This window comes from Hibiscus syriacus, unplaced genomic scaffold (genome assembly GCF_006381635.1).
Source record: "Hibiscus syriacus cultivar Baekdansim isolate YM2019G1 unplaced genomic scaffold, ASM638163v2 tig00112988_pilon, whole genome shotgun sequence".
In the NCBI taxonomy this organism is placed as follows: Eukaryota; Viridiplantae; Streptophyta; class Magnoliopsida; order Malvales; family Malvaceae; genus Hibiscus; species Hibiscus syriacus.
In genome coordinates, this window is record NW_024063432.1 from 1,060,026 (window position 1) to 1,079,287 (window position 19,262).

The following is a 19,262-nucleotide window of genomic DNA, read 5'->3' on the forward strand; positions in this document are numbered from 1 at the left end:
AGCTTATCAAATGTAAAGTACTTGTAATATATCTAATATATTTGAAACAATAAAATAAATAAAACGTCGGTCCAACAACCAAAATTACTCTTATTCTAATGTCAAGTTGTCAACATCTCAAAGTTTTTACATACGAGTAAATTTATGAAACACCATGATTGGAATGGGTACAAATATCATAGAAGTATTTCATCTTGAACGCTCACAGTTAGTGTCTTGTTCGGAAGAACGATGCTACTGGTCACCACTACTTCATCTTCAGCCACTGCTTCTCCTGTAACAGACACGGTTACCGGATTCAGTATCGTCACTAACAGGTTATCTTATGAAAAGGAAATGCAAATAACAAAAAGGAAGTACCAAGAATTGTGATTCCGAGTTTGGCATTATAGTCTCCTTCAGCCTGCAAGGAGTCGGATTGGAATTTAGCACAAAAATGACAGGTAGAAGAGAGAGAGACGAAAATATTCATTTATCAACTGATTTGGGAGGAGACTATCTTGAAAGGAAATGACATAATGTCAAAATTAGCCCCCCCAACCAACGTTTATCGACCATTTTGGCCCCTATTCTATTTTTGGGAACATTTTGACTCCCAACATTTCATTTTGGGGGGAAAAGGCCATTCTATGTATGGAAACCGTTAGTTAACAAATGGTTAATGCTCCAAAATAGGAGTTTTTTTACCCAAAAATGAAACGATAAGGGCCAAAATGCTCCAAAAAAAAGAATAGGGGACAAAATGACTATTTTGGTAAACATTGGAGGCTATTTCTAGCACTATGCCCAAGGATATTTATGAAGTGAGGTATTGGCTTTCACTATCAGTCTAAAGAACATTCAACCTACGTAAACATAGATGATAACATCCCATACCCACCTTTGAGTACGTGCTAAACATAGATGTCGATCATTGATACTTCAGAAAAATAAAGAGCCTATATTTCAGTCATCAATATCATGTAAAACTTGCCTGAACACGGGACCATTTCCCGATAGAAGACTTCCACCCTACGATTGCGTGATAAACAACGGCATTTTCCTGAGGACAGAAAAAATGAGTCATCGATAGGAACAAATAAAACCAATATTCATGCATCAGATTCAAGGCAACCTCGAGCAATGTTTTCTATGCCAAATTGAAAAACATTGAAATCGGTTGCATACCAATATTTCAACACCATCGAGAATGATACAACTGATGAGCCTTACACCTGCTCCTATACGAGCATTAGCGGATATTGAGACATTGGGACCGATCTGTTTAACATGCAGCAGAGTAATCAATCCCAGGGGCTATGCAGACAACAATGAAGAACGAGAATATTCATAAATTAAGGAGCTACACAATCGTGGGTGGAAAATGCTTTCTAATCGCTGTGGTTACTAATTGGGACTTGTATTTTATTATTCGTCAAAAGCATTTAAGGAATGGCAAATAGTATACAAGTATCGGAAATAATTTATCGCCCACTTAAAGTGGGCCATAGGTGCTACAACGACGAGAGGGGACAAAATTATTTGAATTCCATTAATCAAATGAAAACTTTATAATAGTCAAATCACCTACAGCATTAGCGTTCAACCCTGCATAGGATTAAAATGCAATGAAATGATGTTACCTTGGCACTTGGATGTACTTTTGCTGATGGATGAATATAAACATCCCCAATAATGGTGGCACTTTTTGTACCATCTCCACTAGCCAAAAGATTGGGAGAAGTGAACCGAAATTGGGCAAGATAGAGAGCAGAGCACTTTAAGGACATTCTGCAGATATGAACAAGGAAAAATCAGGCTTAGTTGAAGGGGGAACTTATGTTTTTTCATCTTGTTATGCAATTCTCACACGGTTCTTGGTTTTTGTTTGATTTACTGATTTTAATGTTGGTTCTATGTTTTTGTTAAACAAAATACAAAATCTAGGGGGCAAAATGAAGGCGGGGGAATAAAAACGTGGGGACAGTCTTGCTTACCCCGGGGTTTTTATTTGTTCCCAGAAATCCATGGTCTCATATGTATACAACTGCTTCTTCCCCGCAAAAGGCGTAAGGATGTCTTGATCCAACCTTACAAAATCTGACGGAGGATTCCTGATAAAAGGTGCTCTTATTAGGATACATGTTGATGTTCCAACATAAAGACGAGTACTCCTCTATGTAAAAAGAATGCAAAAGGGGGGCACAACCAAAACAAAAATCACAAACTGAGTTAAAACCGTCCGAATGTGCACAATTAAGTTTATTTAGATTCCAGCACATATAACCAAAACAGTGTGTGTGTAAACTATTGTTTGTACAGCTTCTTCTCCCCCCCTCCTCAACCCAAAAAAAAAGGTCAAAATCACGTGGACGTTTTGATGGCTGTTGAAAAAAATGCTGGAGAAAATTAAACATCGTTGATCTATTATTTGCAATTGTTTTAACAGCAAGATTGATGAGGCACGCCACATCATAACATCAGATAGGTTCGTTTCAGCGGAGATAGAAATGAAGTGATAAAAAAAAAGTGAAAATTTACTTGTGTGATTCATGAAGACAAAGAAAGAGAAGCAAATGGGGATGCACCTAATATGCTGTGGTCCTGTAAAATCAATAAAAGAACAGCCATACCTTGTAGCAGACTGGAGGGCTTCAAAGCTGGAAAGACGTCTCAGATTGGCTAGAGATAACAAAACATGAATTCAGATCTTAGCACAATGAAGATTAATGTTATTCACATATAACAAGGATATGAGCAAAGGAAAATTGAAAATCGGATGATGATGCAATCATGTAGAAAAATGGGATAACTTCAAATGGAAAAGCAGGCTTTAACAATTTAAATAGTCTAGAAAAAAGAAATATGAAGCCAGTAGATTCAGGTTATGTTTCCACTGAATACACAGCTGTAGCAACTTTGAAATTAGAAACACTATTTAAAGTTCGTTTATCACCAACCTCTGTCTTTCCGTTGAGAGGAAACACCTTGGATAGCATCAAAAATATCTGGTGTGAACACATAGACACCGCAGTTGATTCGATCACTTACCTGCATCATGGCAAGTAATTACAGCAGAGCATCCATTATATTCAAGCATTGAAAGGTAATGATAAATAGAGAATTTTCCGAATTGTAGTTGAATCTCTGATCATACAAAAGTTTCAGGTTTCTCCGTATAATGTAACAGTTCATTGGTCACTGGATCTGCTACCAACTCCCCAAACTGACTGGCTGACTCAGCTGAAACCTGCAAAGAGCGGAGAATGAGGCCAAACAACAAAAATAATAATAATAATAATAATACAAATATTAAAAGAACACAAGATAACAGAAATTTCATTATGTGAACATCTTGCAAGTCTGCCGACCAACCTTGATTACTAGAATAGTCCCCATACCACCATATCTTTTGTGAGCCTCTACAAAGGCAAAAACAGGAAAAAAGAAGAATTAATCCTCAAGAAAGAAAATATAAACAGAAATAAACGTTGCTGTAATTTTATAGTGCCACTGCTAGTAGTTGTGCTTCAGTCCTAAAAGATTGACACCAGAGTTTTTGCAACACAAAACACACTACATAGCATGTTAGCAGCAAGAAACTATATAAAGAAAATTAAGATTGATACATTACATGGCTCAAACATTGTAAAGAAGATTACCGAGCATTTCTGGGAGTGGAAAGCTGCAGCAAACATCACAATTCAGCAAGAAGATATGAGACTGCACAAAGAAAAGCACACAACACATCTTTGTAAGTCAAAGTGAAGTATGCACGGACTAACAGTGCAGATTGCAGCCTGTGTATTTCACTCTACGAAAGATAGAAAAATATGCCTCCATGAAGGAAACAGGTTAAGATATAAACCGGATTGTCCTCCATGATCAGATCTCTAAAGTTGTAAAGCCCCCCAGCTGAACCATGCGGCTTATCTTCCCTTGAGTATCTGATAGTATCATAAAAAAAGATCACCACTAAGACGAAGCAATCATAAAGGCACATTAATCCCCTCATGACAACTTATAAATCTAAGTGAGCACAAAAGAAAGGATTTACCTGACAGGAACTTGCAACTCAGTAGAGATTGACGAGACATACAATGCAAACTCACGTTCCTCATAGAAACCGACTAGATAGATCTGGGCTAGATTCGGAATCTACAACAGAGATATTAATCTTAATAAATACCAGAACTATAAATAAAAAGTGTATATTTTATGCTCTGTTGTATATAGATCAAACATTATACCCTTTTACAAGCAGAAATCGGGTGATGAACCATAGGTTGTCCAGCCAAAGGAAACAAAGGCTTTGCAACGTTCAACGACAAGGGCCGAAACCGAGTGCCTGCAATATGCAAAATTTCGAAACCAGATCCGAAGCAATTACATGTTAAACCTTCATATTAGATGGAAACGTTAAATGCAAACAATTGAAAGGGGTTGAGTAATTAGACTTCAAACTGTGAACACAAATGAAAAAAAAAACAAGGACAGAATCACATCAGCCATTGCAAACAAACTCCATATCCAATCCCCAAATAACCCAAACTGAATTATAAACAAGCAACCCATAACATTCAAGATCGAAAATTTTCACCATAACAACTTAATCAAAGCATATTTTTTTCAAAGATCAAGGCCATACCTTTAGTGGGTCCTCCCACCATGATCACAGCAACAACTTTCTCGTCTGAGCTCCCCATCTTCAAATCAACAAAAACCCAGATCCCCAATAACAGCAATTCAAAGTATTATATAACAAAAAATAAGACGACCCTTTGCTGAAAACAAACAAACAAAATGAATTCACACCCCACACACGACCCAGATGTACAAGTTCGACGAAAATTCATTCATTCGCTACCGTCCAAATAAGATCGAAGCGGCAGTGACTACAATGTATGAAACTTCCGAATCAAAAAAGAAAGAAATGTTGAGAGATAAAGAATGTAAAACAAAGGAAGGGTTTTTCTTGAAGATCCAGTAAAGTGAGTGGAGAAACGTATAAAATAGTAGAAATTGGGATATTCGAGGATGAGACGGGCACCAGTCGCTTACGATAAGTAAATCTAAAAAATATAAGAAAATAAGTGAAAATAAAAGCATAAAAGGAAGTTTCCTCAGCCGAGCTTAATCACATCTTTTTGGTATTGAAACCGTACGTAACATTGTGTCTGATTTCTTCCCTGCGTCCTCCTATTGATATTATTATTGTTATTTTATATTAATTTTTAACCCTTTCGAAATTATATTTGTACAATTTTAACTCTTAAATAACAATTTTTTATTTTGGTACAAATTTTTTATCCCATTTTAGTATTTAGGAATTGGGTTAAGTACACAAATGGTTCTTGACTATATAGACTATTTTATTAAGTCTCTCGATTATTAAAAGTTATAAAATCGTCATTTAACTATAGAGTATTGCTTTGTTGAATCCCTCGACTAACAAAATGGTCATCCGACTATTATTTATATATATATAAATGTTGAATTTTATTCATGCAAAAGAAACCCCTATACAAACCAAATTACAGAGAATAGTTGCGTATAAACATCAAAATAAAGAATGAAAATAAGACATATACTAAATCATATTCTTCAGCAAGCACTGAAGAATGAAGAATATCCCAAATACACCCCTTAACCTCAATGTAACTTTATTCTTAATCAGTAAAATAATATCCCCAATTCCTCGAGATCGAATCCATACAATCGATCATTTCTCTATTGTCAAATATATTAAAGGTAACAACACCAAGCAACCCGTATGATGATCCCTACAAGGATTTACCTTTACCACGAGCAAGAACCCAATTCACCATATCTCCCCAAATACACGAAATATTATACCAATGAATATGACAAGCTTGAAAAATATATACCAAACCTGTATAGCAAAAGTACATTCAGCAAAAAGATGGTCTTTATTCTCATTACCATAATCAAAGTACACAAGTAGTATCAATATGACCCTCCAATGGATCATACGAACCTTTGTTGACAGACGGTCGAGAAGAACTAACCAAGAAATGAATGAGTGTCGAAGATAGACAAACCACCCTAAATGACCCTACATCAAGAAACCTTATATTGCTTGTGCCTAAGAACCTCCCAAACTTTCCTCGATTGATAACTCGCATACGAACCTACAAGAGCATTTATCCCTCAAACTCAAAATCTTCTTCCAGTCCCAACTATGGTTACTTTCAGTTTAGCCTACCAAAGTGAACACCCCTTCAAAATATATTCCTTAACCCCGACAACACAAAGGAACTCGATTGTGTAAGAATGAGCCATAAGCATTTCATCATACAAGCCCTGTTTCACCTAATGACACTCTTAATCTCAAAACCACCTTCACATCTGATAAAACAAACACATTTCCAACTAACACGTACTCCCCTAGTTGAATCATCCGAGCCTTTCTAAAGAAAAACACTACACGATTACTCAATTTTTTGAAACTTTGGAAGGTGATAAGAACACTCTACTCCAAAAATTCTAAATGTTAATCACAACTTGAATAAGTTGCAGCTTCCCTGTAAAAGACAAACACTTAGGTGGTCAGTTCCAAATTCAGCTAAACAATTCTCCTCAATATATCATCACAGACAGAGTAAGACAAGTTCCTAGACACAATGGGACCTCCAAATAGCGAACTAGAAGTGTGCATATACGAAAACCATTACACTCAGCCATATTCTGCAAATCCAAACTCCTCATCCTTGTGCAAAACAATTTACTCTTTGAAACGTTCATACAAAGACTCGACATCCTATAAAAATATATATGTTACTCTTCACAGCCAACATAACCCCAATATGACCCTTAGTGAAACCAAGAAGATCATCAGTGAAACAGATATGAGTCCAATTCGCTTACATTTGTGATGGAACTCCAACACTTCATACTCCCCTGCCAAATTCAACAACTGGGATAAAACATTTATAATCAAAATGAAGATATAAGGGGACAAAGGATCACCCTGTCGAACACCTTTTGCCCTAGAGAATAACCCTACAAGATCGTCATTCAGACCAATAGAAAATCAAGAATGAGTTATACAAGCCTGAACCCATCCACTAAACTGAACAGGGAACAAAGTAACATATTCATTATATTCCAAACTTATTTTTTATGTTAAAAATTTGACGGTATTATGAGCTGAACGTTAACATATATATTGACCGTGATATTATAAAATTTTATCTCAAAATCTCAAACGCCCATCATATCTCAGTCATCATGTTAACGTCCAACTTAGACAATCGCTAATTTTTCAATTGAAAAAATTGAAAAGAATGAGTTTGAACATAATGAATAGTTCAGTGATCATTTTGTAACTTTTAATAGTTGGGGGACTTAATAAAGCTAAATTTCATAATTGGTGGACTGATTTATAACTTTTTATAGTCGATGAACTTAATAAGACAATATGCTATAATCGAGGGATTATTTGTGTACTTTACCCTTAGAAAATTTAAAGGTGAATATATTCTCTAAAACACAAGCTAAAATAATATAGAAAAATCAATCAATCTATGAAGAGAAAACATAATTTCAAAAGAAAAATGGATCAATCTAAAAACACAAGTTTAAAATATTAGTTCAAATTTAAAAGAATTACAAGTTAAATATGAATTCAAACTTACAATTTTACTTACTAAGACAATGTATAATCGATCACGTCATTACTCTCTAATATCTTTAGTGGAATCATTATATTGTCGGAACGACCCTTAAGCTCATAACAAATCTCAATTTTGTGAAAAAAATCTAATTTGAAGTCATCATCAACCTTTTAGGTTAGGTAAGATCGAATACCTAAAAAATATATTTTTAAATAAATTTAAAAATATCTTAAAGATTAAATAAACTCATATTTACCATAAATTCATTTGAAAATTTTCAGAAATCAATTATATATGGGGAATAATAAACATCCATGCAACGTTCAAAGTTAATTATTAAATCAATTATCTTAGTAAAACTTATAGATTGAGTCTAAATTTAAAATATAATCATTTTATTAAATTTGATTTACTTAAAAAATATAGTTAAAATAAAATTCATTCAAATAATCTGACAAATCGTATTTCACTAGAAGACTTTTCACTGATTAATCTATCTTTAAAGAGGTATACTTTTTAATTAGTTGAAAAATTATACGAAAATACATTTTTTTAAAAATAATTATTATTTTATTTTTCAAACATATTTTTTTTGTTCAAACGACCATACACAATTACACTTATATGATTCAGAAGGCTATTCCAACATCCATTCTTACGACAATACATCCTTAAAAATATATTATTGTTGTATATGTCATGAACCGCGAGTCCATGACCGAGGTCACAACGCAAGAAGAAGCCCATGACAACCTAGAGGGTGTTTTGGGCCTTGCTAGACCCTTTCAGACTGGCCCATTTTGTGGGGATGAAGAGCTAAACACAATTATGGAAAAAGAATCACTTGGTTAATGCAGGATCATCTTGATTCTTTCCATATTCTTTGTATTCTTCTTTCTAAGGCAAGTTATCAAGGTCATTGTATAGTTTTTTAGTTAGAGAGATCTTCTAATTATGATTCCTTAGATTAGGGGATTGTATTCGATATGGATCGTCGATGTGCTTAGATTTTAGTCATTCATTGAGGGGAACCTCTACTATAAATTAAGGCCTCTCCTCCTCGTTTGTACTCACTTCTTCATTTTGAGAATTCATAGAGCATTATCTCAAACTCTTATCTTGTTCTTGTGTTGGTTTTCTCTTTCAAAGTTCTTTTGTTTTCGTTGGCTAATCTAAGCATCTCTGCTTGGATTGTTTTAGGCTGACTTAGCCACATTTTTTGTACAAGTGACTAAGGTCACACGTTTGAGGAATTTGAAGTTCCAAGGGCGTGATAAGTAGTATCAGAGCCCGATTTTCTAACGAGATGGCTCTATAAAACTAAAACGAGGTCCCAGTTGTTGCTAACAGTGTTGAGACCGTGTAGTTACGGTGAGGAAGCGAGCTAGTTTAAAGGATATAGTGTCATCCCGTCTTTCTATTGGAGCCCGATGAAGGAGACATGGGGAACTATGAGCAAATCAATGATTTGTCTGAGAAGCCGGATGAGCGGACCAGAGGTCTCGAGAGTATGTATTTTGCTATGAGGGCGGAATTGATGAGGGGGATGAAGGAGCTCAGGAGTAAGCTGTTGGTATACAAGGTTGTTATGCACAATGAGGTGCTAGGGGAAGCATGTAGGTCCAGGATCGATATCCCTAAGCCAAAGGTGTTTAATGGGAGTCGAGTTGCTCAAGACTTTGACAACTTTTTCTGGAGTATGAAGCAGTTCTTCTAGGGTAGTGGCATCGAGGATGAGACCACTAAGGTAAGTACCGCTTCCAATTATCTTACTGATATTGCTAATTTATGGTGGCAACGCAAGTGTTATGAGGTAAAAGACAAGTAATTTCCGGTCGGACATGAGATGAGTTCATGGGAGAACTTAATGAACATTTCTACCCAAAGAATGCTCATCTCGAGACTTGAGAAAAGTTGAAGCATGATTGTTCTCTCTTGGAGTACATCAAGAGCTTCACGGAGATCCAATTGTAGATTTTGAACTTGGGTGACTAAGGGCTATTGTTTTCATTGATGGGTTACAACGATAGGTAAAGTTTGAGATCCAACAAATGAAAGTTAAGGAACTGTCTGAGGCCATGGATGTGGCCAAGTCTTTGGCCCTGTTTGAAGTCAAGATGACCGACTCTTCCAAACCAAAGCCAAAATCCAAAGGCAATGGGGAGAGAGAGGAGGCTAAGGGATGATCTAACAAGCCATCAGAAAGTAACAGGAAATCAAACAACCAAGCTAAGGGTAACTAATTGGGTGACTTGGCATGATTCACTTATGAAGGAAATCACATGAAGAGGGATTTCCCTCAACGTGTGAAGGTTGCTACTATCAAGGAGGAGGATGGGCAAGAGGAGACTTTGAAGCTTGGCTTCATTCTGAGTTGTGTGGGAGTTAATAAGGGTCGAGGAAAGAAAGGGCTAATGTTTATGGACATCATTGTGGCTGGCCATAAGATTAGTGCATTAGTTGATACGGGTGCCTTAGAGTTGTTCGTGTCTAAACAGTCTGCCAAAAGATTTGACTTCCGGTAGAGAAAGCAGGTGGGTTTATCAAGACCGTCAATTCCAAAAAAGCTGATTGCGGGGATAATAAAAGGATTAGAACTTGACATTCGGGGCTAGAACGGTAAAGAGAATATCAAGGTAATTCCACTCAATGACTTTAACTTTGTGATTGAAATTAGTTTCCTTTATCGGATTAAGGCCTTTGTGGCATCTCACAAATTATTTGTGTATTATTAACTCGAAGCATCAATGCATTATTCTGTGAATCGAGAGGCTAAAGTTGGGGCCAAGATGTTGTTCGCAATTCAATTTTCGAAGGGGATACGCAAGGAGGAACCTACCTATTTGGCGAAGTTGATGGGAGATAAGCCCACAATGTTTGAGGAAGTTCCGACTGGAGTGGGATAAGTGTTGGTGGAGTTTAGGGATGTTATGCTAATAGAGTTGTCTAAGTATTTCCACTTAAGAAGAACGAGGATCATAAGATCAAGCCTATGTTGAATGCGGAGCCGTCCGCTAAGGCACCTTACCACATGGCTCAACCCGAGTTAGAAGAGCTATGCAGACAATTGAAAGAGCTCTTGGATACTGGGTATATCCAACCGTCTAAGGCACCCTTTGGTGCAACGGTGTTGTTCCAAAAGAAGCATGGTGGCTCGCTCAGGATGTGCATCGATTATCGGACTTTAAATAAGCTCATTGTGAAGATCAAGTACCTGGTCCTATTGATTATTAACTTGTTCGATCAATTTAGTGGTGTAAGGTGGTTCACTAAGTTGGATTTATAGTCTGAATATTACCAAGTCAGAATAAACGAAGGGGATGAATTGAAGACTACTTGTGAGACACACTATAGTTTGTACGAGTTCCTTGTAATGCCCTTTGGCCACACAAATGCCCCTGCCACGTTCTGCACACTAATGAATAAGGTATTACAACCCTTTCTTGATCGATTTGTTGTAGTTTACCTTGATGACATTGTGGTGTATAGTAAAACTCTTAAGGAACATGTTGATCATTTGATGATGGTGTTTCAAGTCTTATGTGAGAATGAGCTCTATGTCAAGGAAAAATGTGTATTCGCCCAAAAGGAAGTCTTTTCTTTGGTCATGTTGTCGTAGGAGGCAAGCTCCACATGGATGGGGATAAGGTTTGGGTCATTGATGAGTGAAATTCGCCCACCAACGTGTATGAGTTGAGAGTATTCTTGAGACTAGCCAACTATTACCGACGGTTAGTAAATGGTTATTCCAAGATAGACATACCTTTGAGCGAGTTGCTCAAGAAGGAAAGTGTGGGATTGGTGTTTGAAGTGCCAATAGGCTTTAAGAAGATCAATGAGGTTATGAGTGAACCATATTGGTGTTGCCATATTACACCAAGCCATTTGTGGTTTTCACTGATGCATCCAACATTTCCATTGGTGGGGTCCTTATGCAAGAAAGGCATTTGGTTGCATATGAAAGCCGAAAGCTCAATAAAACCAAGAGTATGTACTCAGTTCATAAGAAGGAGATGACCACAGTGGTGGCGGCACTATTTGATTAGGTCTAGGTTTGTTGTCTATACCGACAACGTAGTAAATAGTTTTTTTCTCACCAAAAATAAGTTTTCTCTTAACTAGGCTCGATGGCAAGAGTTCCTTGTCGTGTTCAACTTCCATGGAGTACAAGCCTAGAAATGTGAACTATGTTACGGATAGCTTAAGCCAGAGGTATGCCATTGAGATTGTTGAAGGTCATTTGCTCGATAGAATCAATGAGGGTTTACCTCATTACCTTATGTCCAAGACTTTGATCGAAGGCTTCAAGGAGGGGAGAACCAGAAAGATATGGATCGAAGGGGAGTTATTGTATACTCAAGGGCATCGTCTTTACATGCATTAGTATGAAAAGTTGCGCAATGAGATCATGAAGGAATGTCATGATTCCAAGTGGGCGGGACATTCGGGAGTTGATCGGACTTTGGCACTACTTGCGGTGCAGTACTATTGGTTTCACATGGTGGAAGATGTGCAAGCTTATGTGAGGACTTATCTTGTGTTCCAATAAGATAAGATCGAGATTAATATACCGGCGAGATTGTTGCAACCTTTGCCTATTCCCGAGCATCCAGAGAGAGTATATCCATGGATTCTATAGTTGGTTTGCCAATCATTATGGGCTTTCGGGTATCATGGTTAACATGCTTTTGAAGTATGTGACATCCGGCATCCAAAGTATGTCCAACCAAGGAGGCTTCTCAACTTTTCCTCAAACAAGTGGTGAAGTTTTAGGAAGTACCAAAAATCATCATTAGTGACTGGGATACGTGGTTCATTGAGCGGTTCTAGACTAATTTGTTCAAGTTGATGGGATCAAGCTTGAACTTTTCTATCGTGCATCCATGATAGGCAAACCGAGAGAGTAAATACTTTGCTAGAGATTTATTTGAGGCACTATGTGAGTGCCACCCAACGTGACTGGCAAAAGTTGTTGGATGTGGCCTAGTTTTCCTACAATTACAACGGAGTGAGGCGACGAACCAAAGTTCGTTCGAGATTGTGACCGGGTAGCAACCATTAACACCCAACATGGTTGCTACCAAGTATAAGGGATTGAGTCCAACATCACATGAATTTACCAAAGAGTGGCAAGAGCACATTGACTTTACCCAAGCTTGTTTACACGAGGGGTAAGCAATTATAAAGTGAACAGATTAAAAGATGAGAGACTTACATTTCTAGGTTGGTGATCTAGTCCTTTCCAAATTGACTAGAATCTTGCGCAACCGACAGTGCACAAAGGGCTAGTGCAAATATAAGAGGGTTTATTCAAAGTTGTGAAGATGGTAGGCATCATGGCTACAAATTGGAGTTGTCTTCGATCCGAGCTCATCCGGTGTTCTATGTTAGTTTGATCAAACCATACAATACAAACATGACGAGGAGGATCCCGATGTAAGTCACACCGAGCGCCAGTCAAAGTGAAAGTCTTCTATTATAAGGAGATTACAGATATTCAGGTTGAGAGATTTATTTGATGACCAGGACACCGCCCGAGGAATAAGTACTTTGTTTTATGGAATGGGTTTTCCGAGAGTGAGAGGAGCTGTGAGCATAACTAGGGCTGTAAATGAGATGAGACAGATCACGAGCTACTCAAGATCGAATCGATCAAGGCTCGATAAATACTCGGATGAATGGACTACTCGAGCTCAAGCTCGACTCAAGTTCTTAACGAGCCGAAACGAGCTACTCAATATTCGACTCGAAAAGCTCGTGAGCAGCTCGAAAAAATTTATATTAAAATTTTAGATTTTTTAAAATTACAATATAAAAAATTATTAAAAATACATTATTGATAATTATAAAATTTAAAAATATATTAAAAATCTATAATACAACTACCCTCAAATTTTATTTTTTTAATTAAGCCACCCAAGTCCATTGTTACATTGTATATTACTAAAAGAAAAATAAAAAGCCCATTTAATTAAGAACATGTTATATTACACCATAAACCCTAAATCTTAAACCATAAACTCTAAACGATAAAATATAAACACTAAACATTAAACTTTAAACCCTAAACCCTAAACTTAAATCTTAAATACTAACTCTAAGCCCTAAACCCTGAGCCCTTAATCCAATTATGTGATAGAGGTTAAGTTATGCACATGAAGGTAACATATAAATTATGCAAAATGAAATTAATGAAATTAACAAGGGTTTATATGTAAATAAATAATAAATCACACTTGGTCAAATCAATCAATAGGTCCATTATCAAAACAAACGGTGATCAAAACATAAAATAAAATAAATTAACAACCCGAATCATAAAATGTAAACTTGATTAATGACGAAATTAGAAGATTACAAATATAATAGGTCCTAAAATGCTAATACTCATTTCTAAAACACGGGTTTCCTCCACCAAAAAACCCTTTCTTCTTCAATCCTCTCTAAAACACTCACACTACTCTTGAGCGAAGACATTATCCCTATCTTCCTTCACCAGAAAACCCTTTTTCTTATCCATTAATTTCTCCATTTGCATTTGCATCACCACATACTGACTCTACCCTCACCTCTTCTTTCAGTTTCTTTATCTCATTTGTTGAGAGTTTTTTACAGTCTATCAATCTATAGAGAACTTTCCTTTCTGCTGAAGGATTCGCTCCAATCGACATGTCGGTTGAGCTTGGTTTGCTCGGAGAACATCACTTGAATCACTGCTCGAACGGGCAAACGCTCATTTTGAGCAGCGTGCAGGGATGCTTCTGGTGAGAGTTTTTGACAGTTTATCAATCTACAGAGAACTTTCCTTTCTTGCTTCGACACTGGATGTGCCTGCAATAGTGTAATCTCTGCTTCATAGAGTTATTTCGTATTTTACATGAAAAACAATTGTAAAAGGAATCAAAAGTAATGACTGAGTTCTTTTAGGAATACACCCCTTAATGTTTATTCAGATTCATGTTCCTAGCACAACTCTTACTTGGGAGTAGAATAAGATAAATGATACAAAATAAGAGGGAAAATAACTCACTTGTTCATGCCCCCCTTATCTTTATAAAACCCCGCAACAATTCCCGTTTGTAGTGGCAATCACCACTTTCAATTGCCCAAATCCCACATCGGTAGGTGAATAGCTCTAGAATCCTTAAGTCTATTATAAAAGGAGAGGGATACGCAAGTTTAAATCATATTAGCGCTTGGGGCAATTCGAGCTCAAAATCGAGCTTGAGTCTCGAGCTTCAATCGAGCTCGAGAAATTTTTTTGAGTTTGAGCCTTTTTGAGTTCGAGTCGAGTTTCAATATTATATTTCGAGTTCGACTGAGCTTAATAATTTTTAGCTCGCGAGTTTTGAGTCGACTTGAGCTTACTTATGAAGTTTTCGAGTTCGAGTCGAGCTCAGCAATACTCGAGCTCAACTCGGCTCATTTACACCCTAAGCATAACGATGGACTTTGGCAATTCAAAACTGAGATAGACCAGTTCAATCTAAACAAGTGACGAGGGCATCTCTAGATACGGTGGGGGAGAATGTCACGGACCACGAGCCCATACTGAGGTTACAACGCAAGAAGGAGCCTATAACAACCTAGGGGCGTTTTGGGCCTTGCCAGATCCTTTTAGACTGGCCCATTTCATGGGGATAAAGAGCCAAGCACATTATGGAAGGAGAATCACTTAGTTAATGCATGATCATCTTGATTCTTTCCATATTCTTTGTAATCTTCTTCTAAGGCAAGTTACCAAGGGTCATTGTATAGTTTTCTTAGTTAGAGAGATCTTGTAATTGTGATTCCTTAGATTGGGGGATTGTTTGATCTGGATTGTCGATGTACTTAAATCTTAGTCGTTCATTGAGGGGAACCCTACTATAAATTGAGGCATATCCTCCTCATTTGTACTCACTTATTCATTTTGAGAATCACAGCATTCTCTCATACTTTATTCTTGTGTTGGCTTCTCTTTCAAAGTTCTTTTGTTTCCACGTGTCAATCCAATCATCTCTGCTTGGATTGTTTTAGGTGACTTAGGCGCATTCTTTGAAGAAGCGACTAAGGCCACGCGTTCGAGGCATTTGAAGTTTCAAGGACATATATATAATGAAATATTATAAATATTAAACATATATAATAATACAAATGAAAGGGGTTAATGTATTAAATTGCAAATTATTAATAAATCAATTAAATTAAGGTTAATATATCAAATATAGGCAATATAAATTTAAGGGCTAATTTTTTTAAAAATAATAATTAATGCCAGTACATGAATTAGGATTAAATTAATATGATAAACTTAGAGTGGTCAAAATTATATTTACCATGATATCAGTACCTATGAATAATAATATCAATACTACTCACCTTGTTGCCTTACTACTCAAACTTAAGTAAAGGTGAAATTGTTCAAACCTAATGATCAAAGAATGTTAAAGGGATGAATTTAGAACCATAAATGTGTCTTAAAATCACCTTAAGATGGCTCTCAGCTTAAACCCCCTCAAACCCCTTCAAGGTTCAAGCTTCCCAAAATAAGCAAACACACCCTCAATTATATAGCTCTTGAAATCTTGAGAAAAAGTGATTCTACCTTAATTTAGCTCTTAAAATCGCCCGTCCGTTAACTGTCCACTATATAAAATTTGGACATTATAATTTAGGTATAATTCCAAAATTATTTTGTAAATATTAAGATTTTATAGGACGTGACATGTAATGTAACAAATATTATAGTATAAGCATTTTAAAATTGAAGTCAGTCGATTCTCTATCTTAAATCGGGGTATGAATGGGTACAGACGTGTACGGGATGGATGGTGGGTATCTAGTTAATTAATGGGTGTGGAGATGGATTTAAGAATGTACCTGCGTGGGCGAGTGTGGATTTAAAATTTACCCATCGTGAATGGTGGATAGATGGTGGATACGAAGATATTAAGTGGGTATGAAGATAAGAAAAAGTATTCGTACCCACTCCACTCATTTGCCATGCCTATCTATGTACTCACGTCGTAGCTTCATATTCACATGTAATATCGATTACAATGGGTACAGACGTGTACGGGATGGATGGTGGGTATCTAGTTAATTAATGGGTGTGGAGATGGATTTAAGAATGTACCTGCGTGGGCGAGTGTGGATTTAAAAATTTTACCCATCGTGAATGGTGGATAGATGGTGGATACGAAGATATTAAGTGGGTATGAAGATAAAGAAAAAGTATTCGTACCCACTCCTCATTTGCCATGCCTATCTATGTACTCACGTCGTAGCTTCATATTCACATGTTAATATCGATTACATGGTTTACCTGGATCTGTATACTAAATTTAGCAAAGTCTTCAAGGTGTACAAATATAGTTCCTCCCAAACATAATGAAAGAATAATGAAACGAGGTTCAAATTTATCCTACAATTTTATCAGACCATATATTACGTAGATAATCTCTAGGCCATTCTTAGATCCACCATGATTCATATTTATATGAATACGAGAGAGAAGACCGAAACACACAATCTTTCGACATTATATGTTCAAAGAAAACTCTCAATCTTTCGACATTAACATGGGAAAACAAAGCATTATGTTAAAAAAAACTCTCAATCTTTCGACTCTAAACGCTGACACCTCTGATATTTATGCTCGAACCCTAGTCTTCAAAAAATAACAACAATTCATTCTTTAACATGTCTCCACATACGAAGATTCCATTATTTGTAACCATAACCTATTATAACTAATAATAACACTATCACTCTCATTTCATATGTTTACACTAACAACCAAAATCATAAACCCTAAAATGAGAGAATAACAATTAAAATCACCTCATTTCACACCATAAAACTTAAAATGACCCTATACAACACCACAACCCTAAACCATTAACATAGGAAAAGACTAAGAGCACATGCAAAGACGCATTTGATAGCAAATTACTTTACAATACAATTATATCTAAAATTTTCTTTACAATACAAATATATCTAATTTCAAAAATTAATCGGAGATGATTCTATTGAGTGACCTTAGTAGCTAAAAAGGGTGTTGTTCTCTCTTAAAGTCTTGGGTTCGAGCAGATAAAGCTGATAGAATCTAAAATTTCTTTACAATACAATATATCTATTCCAAAAATTCAGAGATATTTTATTGAGTGACGTAGTAGTTTAAAAAGGAGTTGTTATCTCTTAAAGTCTTGAGTTCTAGCAGCTGCGTCTGCATGATGTTTGCATTGTCCAATGATTAAGAAAAATTATGAATAAATATTATATTGTAATTATTCCTGTCAACACACCTTTTCGTCCTACTAGAATTCAAACTCCTAAAGATAGGATAGAATTTTGCTAGGATTCAAAAATAGGATAGAGTTCTACTATATTTAAATTCCTAAAGATATGATCCACAAGCACTATAAATAGCCATTGTAACTCACCATTGTAAGAGACGATTTATACACAAAACATAGAGGAAAGCACGGGAAGATACAAAGGCAAAGCTATTGTAAAGGATTCGAAAAGGAAATAAAAGGTAGCATTTTCTTTTTTCTTTCTTTTGCATGTGCACGTTATTTTTTGAGATTTGGTTCGAATAACCCAAAACGTGGGTTGCGCGATGACCAAAATGGGTGGGTTTCGAAGTTTCGAACCTAGATCTACCCCGAGGCTTATTTTAAAAACCGGTTTGATTTTCGGTTAGAGGAGGGAAAGAGCTTTTTAAAAATCTATATTATCCCTTTATTTATATATAGATATTTATTCATTTATTTTATTATTCATGTTATTAGATTATATGTATATATATATATTAAATTATTTTCATTTGATTTTTTTATATTTTATTATTATTATTATATATATTTCTTTAATATTTACTTATAAGTAATATACTTATATATATTAATATCTTTATCTAGTCGTATATATTTTTTATACTTTTAATAGTTTATTTATATACATATTATTAAATATATATATTCTTAATTATTTTTATTTGATTATTTCTTTTTTATGTAATATATCTTATAACTTTATAACTTATATTATTTTTTATTATTTTCGTTTTTTATTCATTATTATTTTTTTAAAAAAACCTGTCTTTATCATTATCATTATTAAACATTATTTATATACTACTAACCTAGAGGGCCCATTTTTTTATTTATTTCTTACTAGAGCCCCATTTTCGGTGAATTGGGAGGGTAGTTTTCTATTTTAAGTATTGGTGTACATATATAGCTTATTTATTTTATTAATACTTTGATATATATATATATTTATATTTTTTTCCTTTTTTCAAATATTACTATATAATTATTACTTTACTATTTTTTCTTATCTTACTTACTTATTTTATTTATTTTATTTTTCCCTTGTAACTTATTTGTTTTCTTTACCTTGTTTATCTAACACATTTCTCGATTTTTTTTTCAAATCAATCAAGGGTAAGTAATTAGGATCGAAACTTTACCTTTTAATTTAACTTGTTATTTTTCTTAATTAAGACAACTGGAAATTACGTAGTACCGAAAGGGCGATTCAAGGGTGCTAATCCTTCCTTGACCGTAACCGACTCCCGAACCCGACATATTTCTGGTAAGACGCAGATCAGGTAAGAATAGGGTATCCGATCAACCCATTTATTTTTAAATA

General features: G+C 35.5%; 1 protein-coding gene across 1 annotated transcript; it reads right to left on the reverse strand.

Annotated features, from left to right (window-relative positions):
- Positions 1–68: 68 nt before the first annotated feature.
- On the reverse strand, positions 69–5,022 carry LOC120185001 (mannose-1-phosphate guanyltransferase alpha-like). Its single transcript, XM_039189338.1, has 15 exons — positions 4,628–5,022; positions 4,230–4,327; positions 4,037–4,137; positions 3,848–3,926; positions 3,642–3,702; positions 3,355–3,401; positions 3,137–3,229; positions 2,940–3,030; positions 2,613–2,661; positions 1,977–2,093; positions 1,623–1,770; positions 1,168–1,260; positions 974–1,042; positions 361–403; positions 69–274 (listed from the first exon to the last, which is right to left on the reverse strand). The coding sequence occupies exons 1-15, from the start codon at positions 4,683–4,685 to the stop codon at positions 177–179; spliced, it is 1,245 nt and encodes a 414-aa protein (XP_039045269.1). The 5' UTR covers positions 4,686–5,022; the 3' UTR covers positions 69–176.
- Between the last annotated feature and the right edge of the window lie 14,240 nt (positions 5,023–19,262).

What these genes read in the sequence shown, in the direction of transcription:
- LOC120185001 (XM_039189338.1), bottom strand. Translation starts at nt 4,685, where the DNA reads ATGGGGAGCTCAGACGAGAAAGTTGTTGCTGTGATCATGGTGGGAGGA. An exon ending in GGTGGGAGGACCCACTAAAG is followed by an intron (nt 4,328 to 4,627) that starts GTATGGCCTTGA and finishes TGCATATTGCAG; the next exon opens with GCACTCGGTTTCGGCCCTTG. An exon ending in GAACAAATAAAAACCCCGGG is followed by an intron (nt 1,771 to 1,976) that starts GTAAGCAAGACT and finishes TCATATCTGCAG; the next exon opens with AATGTCCTTAAAGTGCTCTG.